The following is a 9,903-nucleotide window of genomic DNA, read 5'->3' as shown; positions in this document are numbered from 1 at the left end:
CGGGGGGGGGCCTGGCTGCCGTGAACTCCCTGCTCGGGGCCCTAGAGCGCTGGGGATGCTGCAGGATGCCCTCCCCCGCCCTCCTCTGCTCTCGGGAGGCCCACCGTACCGGGAAGACAGCACAGTTCTAGAAGGACCTTGAAGGCTGATAGCGCTGGGTTTTTTTTTTTTTGTAAGATTTTATTTATTTATTTGACAGAGATCACAAGCAGGCAGAGAGGCAGGCAGAGGGGGAGGGGGAAGCAGGCTCCCCGCCGAGCAGAGAGCCCGACGCGGGGCTCGATCCCAGGACCCTGAGATCATGACCTGAGCCGAAGGCAGAGGCTTTAAGCCACTGAGCCACCCAAGCGCCCCTGATAGTGCTGTTTTACTAATCTGGTCTTTCCTAACTTCTCTGAAGACAAAAAATCACCTAAGTTCTTGCTCAAGCAGCCTCCCAACCACCTCCCCGGCCCTGACCCCCTGACCGGGGAGGGAGCGAGGCTGCGGTGTCGCACAAGCTCCTGGGGGGAGGGGGGCGGGTTGTGCCGGGAGCCAGCGCCGCCCAGTGCCCCCCGCCCCTCCCAGACGGGTTCCCCCCACCCCGCCCCCGCCAGGGAGAGGTACTCCAGGGGCCTCCCTGTTACATGAGGGGCCCTGGAGACTGGGGGGGTCTTCAGAGACACCTGGGGGCGTAGGGCTGCGCTCTCCTGTGCTCGCCCAGCCTCCGCCTCCTCCGCTCTGCTCAGGGATTCCGTGGCCTTCCCGCAGCTCCTGTGCCTGCGGGCGGGCTGGGAAGGGGTGCGCCCCCGCACCACCCCAGGACATGACATGAGGACCCCTCCTCTCCGTAGCAGGGAAGCCCGGCGATCGTCTGGCCAGGACTGTGCGCCGGGGCCCTGGTGCCTGCTGGGATGCTTGTGGTCCGGAGGGTGGAGGAAGGGTCCCCACAGCCCCAGAAACTCGCAGTACTCGTCACAAATAGGGTCCCAGGCTCGGCCCCAGGGTCTCCGCCCTGTCAGAGACAGACTGTCTGGGCCACTGTGGGTCAAGCCCGGGGAACCGGGGGTGGGGGGGGGCACAGGAAACCGCGTGTGGCTGCACCGCGCCTTGTGAAAAGCAACCCCCGAGAGGACAGAGGTGGGTTGAGATGCAGAGTTCCCCTCCTTGAGGCCCGAGTGAGTGGCTTTTGCTCCCGGCTGAAGTCAGGAGCTCCCCCAGGGCTCGCCTTGTCCCCGCGCAGCCCTGACCCGCTGGGAAGCCTGGGGCAGCTCCTGGTGGTCAGACCTGCTGCGGCCTGTGTGGGGACCCTAAGTGGCCATTCACAGCACCAGACGCGGCCTGTGGGGCAAGACGGGTCCCACTGAGCAGAGGTCAGAGGAGGACGATGGGCCTCTTACAACCAGGAAGCCCCCAGGATCTCTGGAGGTGGCCCTGCTTCCCTCTTTGGGGGAGGGAGCACCCCTGGGTGCGGGACCAGGGGGCACACTCTGCGGCTGCCCTGGCAGCCCTCCAGGGGCCAGTCCACGGCAGCTGGTTCCTGTCTGGTCTGGAAGCCAGGGGGACAGCCCGGGGCTGAGGCACCTTGAGCTGCCTGGATGGCAGCCGGCAAGGGAGCTGCAGGCCGGGGCTTGGCCCACCTCTGGTGGGGGTGGGATGGCGGGGGGGGGCTGTCCTCTGCTGCTCAACGGAGAGGGACAGAGGGGGAGCCCAGAGCGGGCTCCCCTACTCCTCCCTGTCACTCCCTCAGCCGCTGGATGCGCTGGATGCGAGGAGAGGGTGGAGGCCCCAGGAGGCGCGGCCTCCCACACCTGGTCACCCTCCCGTGCTCCCCCCAACTCCCCTCCACCCCTTCCCCGCCCCCTCCCCACCCCACGCCCTCAGTGGCCGCAGTCCCTCCTCCAGTGGACCCCCCCACCGCCCCGCCACAGCCGCCCCTCCCTCTGCCGCAGCCTCTGGACCCGCCTGTGGTCTTGTCACACCTCGCGCGGCTCCCATCGCTCTTCCTCGGCCCTTCCCAGACAAACCCATTTGGTGGCCGTACTTTCCTGGCCGTTTTATTTTCAAGGTCGACATCTTTCAGGGCTCTCTGAGGCCAGGGCGGTGGGACACGCAGGTGCCACCGAGCGCGTGGGGAGCAAACCTGCCAGAGCCTGAAGGAGCCTCCCGGACCCGCAGTGAGACGGCCGCCCTGCCGCGGGCCTGGGCCGTGGGCTCGCCGGCTGGGGTGGTCCCTGGAGAGGGTTCCTGGGGGCCTCAGCCCCGGCTCCACGCGCCCGCACAGCCGCGTGCGTCTCTCTCCAGCCACCCGGTCCCCGGGGCCACGTGACCCCCCCTCCCCGCCGTCAGGCTGGTCAGGCCCGGGGAGGCCTCCGGGGGCCCAGCCGGCTGGACGTCTGTGGCGGGAGCCCGTGGCCAGTGGCTGTCCCACCTGGTGCAGCCCAGCCCTCAGCTGCCTTCCTCACCCCCCACCTCCCCTGCCTCCCCCCTTCCTCCCCCCTCCCCCCACCCCTTTCCTCACCCCCAGCTCCTCCCACCCCCTTCCTCCCCCCTCCCCCACCCCCTTCCTCGCCCCCTTTCCTCACCCCCACCGCTCTGGGCCCCTCCTCACCCCTCTGCACCCTGCCCCATCTACGCTTGTCCCTTCACACGCCAGCCCTGCTCACCACACCCCCAGCCCAGTGCCCTTGCCCTGTGCACCTGCCCTGGCTTCACGGAAGACGCAGCGTGAGGAGGCCAGTCGGTCTGTGTCCTCCTCCTTCCAGGCTGCCGGTGTTTCACTTCTGTTTTCTGTCTCACGGCTACGACAACTGTCACGGCATTCTTTTTATTTAATGCGAATACAAGCAACCACCTGGCTTGTGAACTGCCAAGCCTGTGCACTTAGAAGAAGCAGCGGAAGAAGGGGTCGATAAGGTTAACGGGACTTCTCTGGAACGTGACTGTTAGCATTTATAAGTTGATTATGTGAATGATTTGAAACTGATTTATTTGACTTCGTGGATACCCGAGCACACAGCTCAGCTTTCCAGGTCCACCGACTTTGCCAACCGCCGTGGGCAGGCCCAGCCTCAGCACACAGGCGGGAGGGTCAGGGCCCTTCCCGGACCGGAGAGGAGGCCACGGGAAGGGGGCCTGTCTGCAGAGAGGCGCGCCGTCCCCGCCACACAGCCCGCAGGGCAGCAGGTGGGAGCCGAGCAGGGAGTCGGCAGAGTGTGGAATCCTGATCCTCAGTCCCGGCTAGAACCAAAGTGTCAGTACTTGACGGTTCGTGAGACACAGGCTTCCTGCAGCTCTGCGAGCGAGGGTGTGTGCTCAGGACCCACAGCTCCCCGCGGGGAAGGGGACCGGTGGCACGTCGGACCCCCTCACGCCCCGAGGGTTCATTGGCACGGAGGGTACACCAACTTAAGGGCAAAGCTTTGTCTTTCTGACTCCAGGAAGCACACATGCCCAGAGCATTCCTGGGGTCAGCGTGGCAGTCCTGGGTTAGGGCTCTCCACAGCCACGACGGCGGCCGAGCGCACGCTCCCCGGAACGATGATGGCCCGGGTCGCGCGCCCCGTCCGCTGACGCGTGTGCTGAGCGGAGCAGAAAGAACGATGGGGCCAGAGTCAGCCCTGGGAAGAGGTTGTCAACTGCTCGTTGACAAAGCAAGTCAAGCTTCCTAATTAGCTACAGCGCGGCGGGAAGCTCCGTTCCTACTAGCTGCGAGCCCCGCTCTCTGCTTCCTGCGCGACCCTCGTCCCTGTCACGGCAACTGCTCTGCCGGCTCACTCGTGTTCAAAGAACTCGTGGCAGGCGGTGGTAACCATGGCAACGAAGGCCATAAACTCCTGGAAGTCACATTCGCCGTCTCCATCACTGTCCAGAGTTTCCATGACTTTGTCCACGACCTCCTGCTCCTTGACTTCCTACGAGATAGAAGAGAAGCTGCCCAGCTTGTTTTTAGATGAAGTTTAGGGCCGAGACACAATTAATCGTTGGCTGGTTTTCATAATTTGTGCCAGAAGCAAGTTAAGATAGAAGATGCCCTGAAATACCAGAAAGGTCTTTCGTGTGACGGGGAGACTCTCGGCTGGGCCGACTCTCGGGGGGTCCGAGCGTCTGTTCCACCCGTAGGTCCGGGGGGACCCAAGCTGCTCGGCAAAGGCGAAATGGAACGAGCAGGGCTGTCGCTCGCTCTCACTGTGCCTAAACCCGAAACGCCCGGAGAGGGGATGCAGCCCCGACGCCCGAACGCATGGTGAGCAAACATCTTGGAAGAAAACGTGAACTTTTGGTTCCCCCAAGTGTTTCACTGCTTCTGGGAGTGGAAGTCCTTAGAATGAAAGTTTTCGGTGGGTTTTCATGTTTCAAAAGTGGGTTTTGGGGGGCACCTGGGTGGCTCAGTGGGTTAAGCCCTTGCCTCCGGCTCGGGTCATGATCTCAGGGTCCTGGGATCGAGCCCCACATCGGGCTCTCTGCTCGGCGGGGAGCTCGCTTCCTCCTCTCTCTCTGCCTGCCTCTCTGCCTACTTGTGATCTCTGTCAAAAAAAACACACAAAAAAACAAAAAAACCCTACAAAACTGGTTTTTTTTTTCTGGAATGACTCTTGGGAACAGATCCTAAATTTGTTAAGTCCTGTGTTCTTTTTGCCCCTCAAGTTGCTTTCTGGGTGTCAGGGGACTTTCCTGCCGGCTCTGCTGACTGTCACTGCTGCTGAGCAAACGGGGTTACAGGTCCCAGGGGGCAGACACAGGGCAGGGCTTTAGGCGCGGTGGGAAGAACGTGGCACCAAACTCGCACGGACAGCCTAAGTGCAGGCTGCTGGGACTCGTCAGCCGCGGGGCCGGAGAGCTTGGCCCGGAGCAGTCGGGGGGCATGTCCACAAGCCGCCTTGAAGAGAGCATATATGCAGGACGGATTCCAGGGGGGGCTGGGTGGGCCCTGGAGACATCTGCTAAGACGGACGGGAAGGACGCTGTTTCGATTACGTTATAGATTCACCCCCAAACCGAAATTACCCCAATAAAACCAGGTCAACTAATGTTGATGATACCTTGACCCACTTACTGTGAATTATTTGTCTTTTATAAATTGTGGTTCCCACATGCTAAGCTTTTCCTGTTTTAAAATCAACAATAATGATGAATGATTATTTTATATAATTTATATTATTTTGTAATAGCTTTGTCATCACTAATTACTGGTAATTGCTTGTTGAGCCGTCACTGTAGGTTCAGTGCTTGACAAACACCGTCTCCTTTCACCCCAGAACCCCCTCGTCTACAGAAGAAACTGGGAGTTCGGGCCGTTAGGTTAGAAGGTGGGACGTGCGGGGAACTGAGCGCGCAGGCGGACAGCGGCTCGTGAACTCGAACGCCTGAGAAAACCCCAGAGTCAGCCCAAGAGATGCCCACCCCACCCCCCGAGCCTGCTGGTGCGTCCCGGGGTTCGCAGCGATGGCGTGTTTTGGTCGGGGCGCGGACAGGAGCACCCCAGGGGGCCCTGCAGACGGCGGGCGCTGCCTCGCTGCCGGAACCTGGGGCGCTGCAGCCGGTCGGCGGGCTCAGGAGGGCCGCTCCCCTGCCCGGGCCGCGGGGCCACGCCGGCTGTCCTGGCACCGTTCCCGGAATTAGCGCTTGGTCAGACCCTGGCGCCCTGGTTTGTTGTCTGGCCATTTCCTGTGTGTGGCCTGGGTTCTGGGCACTAAGGGAAGGTCAGCGACCAGCTGGACTGCAGTCTGTGACCTCAAGGGCACCGGACGGGGCGCAGTGCAGACAAAGGCTGATCTGAGGGCAGTGGAGACGGGGGCGGCTGCGGCCGCCCATGCACCAGGCCGTGTCCTCGGGCCCGAGTCTCCCCGCGGTGAACACAGGACGCCCTCAGTGAGCACTTGCTGAGTGAATGGCGTCTCGAGGCTCCCCGGTGGGCGCTGATCGCGCAGGTAATGCGGGCACAGTCCTCCCCAGACCAGAGCTCACGTCGAACCTCTTTCTCGTCTGCGCACGGTGGGCCGTGGCAAGTCGTGAGTACACTTCCCACCCCGTCCCGCCCTCATCACCGCTGTACACCCTCCCATTTCTCAGAAAAGTCATCATTCTCTGTAACCTGTACTTCCGCCTCTGAGACAGCAGTTTCTCCTGGCTGCTCCGACCATACATGAAACATGAAAATGAGAATGGGGGCCATCTGAGCTCGTCTCTAAAATGGGGGTTCACTGGGGCGCCTGGGGGCTCGGGGGTTAAGCCTCTGCCTTCGGCTCAGGTCACGGTCTCAGGGTCCTGGGATCGAGCCCTGCATCGGGCCCTCTGCTCAGCGGGGAGCCTGCTTCCCCCTCTCTCTGCCTGCCTCTCTGCCTACCTGTGATCTCTCTCTGTCAAATAAATAAATAAAATCTTAAAAAAAATAAAATGGGGGTTCAGTTGCACAAACACGTGTGGAGAACCAGCCTACACCACAATCACCTTCAGGCAGCCCAGAAGAGAAAACGCACAGTGGTTTTATGAGTGGATGGAGAACGGATACACTGGATTTTAAAAAGCGAGACTCACCTCTAAAAAGTGGGGAAGCTCACTGTTGATGAGCTCCTTGAGTTCGGATTTCTTCAGCTTGTGCTTGTCGCCCTCCCTCCCGGAATACTGGTGGAAGACATCGATGAGGGCCACCACGGCCTTCTCCAGCTCAGACATCCCAGGGTCCACAAAGGAAAGATGCCCTCTGGTGCTTTCTGCCTTGTCTGTACACAGAACAGGTACCGTGTCAGCTCTACAGAATTCCGCCCAGAGGAGGGGGCGAGACTGGCCCCGGCTCATCCCCGCCGGCAGGGAGCCGCCGTCCCAGGTCTCCTACCGCCGCTTACATCCACCCCCGCCCGCCCCTCCCTTCTTGGTCCCTGTGGCCGCATCCGAAGATCCCCTGTGCCCTGGCTTCCGCGCGGGTTTGGCCCACGGGGGACTCCAGCAGGAAGACAGGGGCAGCGCCGTGAGGGGGTCTGGGGGCCGATTCCTGCTTCCTCCCCTGCAGGCCACCCTCTGCCCTACCGGGCTCCAAGATGAGGGGCCAGAGTGCAGGGGAGCAAAGCGCTGACCGCCCGACGTTAGAACTGACTAGAAGGAGGTAAGGTGCGAGGAAGGGAAGGGGCCTGCGGAAGTCAACGGTGCTCCCGTGAGCCGCCGGGAAACACCTAGCGGACAGAGTAGAGAATCCTGCTGGTGAACGCACAGAGCAGCGCGCACAGATTCAGAGTAAGTTCAGCAAGAGAAGTGCAGGTCCTTCTTCAAGATTCGAAGGCCGTAAAATGCAGGAACTTGCTTTCCTTTGAAATAATATGTAAACAACTCATGTTAAATATAAATCCTTAAGGGATTCTTTTTTGATGGGTGTGAGCAACGCGACCGAAAACCGCCGGACATCGAACGAGAAACAAATACGGCAGAAACGCCGCAGATGCTCTTGAACGAAGACCAGCATCTCCGTGACCGATCGGAGACGGTCCGCGGAAACCACACGGTCCCCAGGCCGGGCCGGGCCGGTCGGGAGGCAGGACGGACAGAGCAGCAGGAGGCTGAGCCCCCCGGGCCCTTGCGGTCTCTGCAGCCTCCAACGCGCCCCGGAGTGACTCAGGTTCCTGCTGCCTTCTCCGCCGGTACCTCCGCCTCGGCCTGAAAGCAGGAGCTATCTGTTGGCTCCTGGGACTTGGGGACGTTTTAGGAAGGACAGCCCGTCAGTCGACCCACAAAACTGAGACAGAGACACCCACCGACCTCCGGCCTTGAGTTCCCATCAGTGAAGGGTCCTCGCGCTGTCTCAGCTGAAAGTAGTTACAAAACGACATCTCATTGTTGAAAAATCACTCCCGTGTTGGATACATCACTTGTATCTGAGCAATACATTGGAGGAAATACTTAACATTTTATTTATTTCTGATTTTTTTTACTTCCGATTTCTCAGAGGAGACAGCGTTGTGGATTTTTGTCTTGGCCTGACCTTTGCTGCAGTCACCTGTCACCTTACTAATAATCAGCACCTTTTGCTTTGCTCTTAAACCCCTAAAAATCAGATTTATCACACGTGGACGGAACAAGCCAGATGGATTTAAATCTTTAACGTTAAAAAAGAATCTTGAGCGTTTCATTCGTTCTTATCCTTTGCGCCCAGGTTTTCAATTATTGATTCTGTTTTTTGGAAACCAAAAAAACCCCAAGAAACCTGTGCATTTTTCTGCTGCTCCTCACAGTCTGTGATCACTCAGGGAAGGAGCCGCCGGCTTATTTTTCCATAAAGCATGACTAGCGGGATTGTTGTTAAAGGAAAAGCACAAAACATATTCCATGTTCGAAAGCTCCACATAATGTGACTTTCTTCACAACCACAGCCAAATTAATTACAGCGTTTTTCCTTTTAAATTCTTCCCTGCTTTAAAGCTTATCTTTCAAGAGAAATGGAAATCAAACATCTGTATTTCCTTCCTGCTTGGTTCCCTGAACGTTACTCCCGCCTCAGTCAGCCTCTTAGTCCTGCCTTAATCTCTCTGCGTGGAAATAAGAGGCTTCTGGGCTCTAAGTGCCCCAAGGACGCATCCCTGGGACGTGGGAAGGGGTCCTACCTCCCTGAGAAGTCTTAACCCTGAAGAAAGTTACACCCACCAAACCCCAGTTTCTCTGACCCAGTTTGTCACCTCCTCCCCAAGCCCTCCCAGCGGTCCCGTGACTTCTGGGTGGGCCAGGCCCCGGGACTCTGGCGGCAAACCCTGGGCCCAGACAGGAGCTGCGGGGAGAGAAAACGCTCCTCTTCGGGGTGGGGCTGCCCGAGCTCCGGCTGCTGTCAGTCTCCTGGGGGGGCCCAAAACCCCCGAGACTTGGGGAAGGGGCGTCATTCGTCAGCGCCCCCCCCCCAGGGCAAGTCCCAGTGGGCTCTGAGCCGGGACCGCAGCCCACTGGGGCCTGAAGTCCCGCTGGGCCAGCCGGGGTCACGTCCACAAGGCGGGACGGGAGCCGCACCAGCCGGCCTCAGGGGCTCGGGGACCCACCACCTCCTTCCCAGCCCTCCTTCCTGCCCCCCAAAGAAAAGAGCAGGTTGTCCCCGAAGGTCCTCACATCAGCGGCTGCGGGCTGCTCCGTGTCCCTCCCGGCTGTGCTCCCGAGTGGCCCGGCGGCCGCGGGGCGGCCTCTTATCCCTTCCCGGCCCGGCCCTGGCGGGTGCGGCGCTGCAGGGCCCGCAGCCAAGGGGGAGGCGCGGGGGTGGGGGGTGCGGCTGGGGGCAGCGGGCAGCCAGGCCTGCACACAGGGCCGCATTGAGCCCGCGGCCACCCGGGGCCTGGCTCGGGAGCCAAGACCGCACTCCGGCCAAGGAAGAGAGTCCTGGGGGGCAGGAAGCAGGGCGTCAGCTTTCTGGGCTGCTTTAATTATACATGAAGATCGATGCGGCTGTGAGGGCGAGGCCGGGGGTGGGGAGAGGACAGAGCCCCGGTCCTTGCTGCAAACAAAGCAAATGCTCGGCCAAGACCGCAGCGCTTCCAAGCACAGGCTGAGCAGGGGACTGGGGGCCTCGGGCTGCTTTCCGGGGGGGCCCCTGCACCGCCCCGCGCCCGGCCCCCAGCCCGTCCCTGCACGGCCTCCCTCACCGCCCCCGGAACGACAGCCCCCCGCGAGGCGCACACCCGCACCCCGGGCGCCCCGCAGTACTGGGCCCGTCTCCTGACCCGGGTTCGCAGAGGCCACGGTCACCTCCTACAGGAGCCGCCTGTGGACACCGCTGTCCTGTCACCATCTGCTTCACCAGGAACTTCTTGACTCTTCGACACGTGGAAGCGTGTCCTGGACACCATGCTGGGCCGTGAGCCTTGGGGCTTGAGTTGTCCCCGCCCCGGCCCCCCGCTGTGCCCACACCTGCCTGCGCGGAACCCGAGTGGCCTGGGCTGGGCCCGCGTCCTCAGCTGC

General features: G+C 61.1%; 1 protein-coding gene across 1 annotated transcript; it reads right to left on the bottom strand.

Moving 5' to 3' along the window:
* Positions 1–2,782: 2,782 nt before the first annotated feature.
* Positions 2,783–9,157, bottom strand: S100B (S100 calcium binding protein B). Its single transcript, XM_080814082.1, has 3 exons — positions 9,061–9,157; positions 6,517–6,701; positions 2,783–3,893 (listed from the first exon to the last, which is right to left on the bottom strand). Exons 2-3 carry the CDS (start codon positions 6,652–6,654, stop codon positions 3,753–3,755), a joined length of 279 nt encoding a protein of 92 aa, XP_080670208.1. The 5' UTR covers positions 6,655–6,701; positions 9,061–9,157; the 3' UTR covers positions 2,783–3,752.
* Positions 9,158–9,903: the final 746 nt, after the last annotated feature.

Source organism: Martes martes (genome assembly GCF_963455335.1).
Source record: "Martes martes genome assembly, chromosome: 1".
In the NCBI taxonomy this organism is placed as follows: domain Eukaryota; kingdom Metazoa; phylum Chordata; class Mammalia; order Carnivora; family Mustelidae; genus Martes; species Martes martes.
Note: the sequence above shows the minus strand (reverse complement) of the source record. Positions and strands in the feature narration are given on the sequence as shown.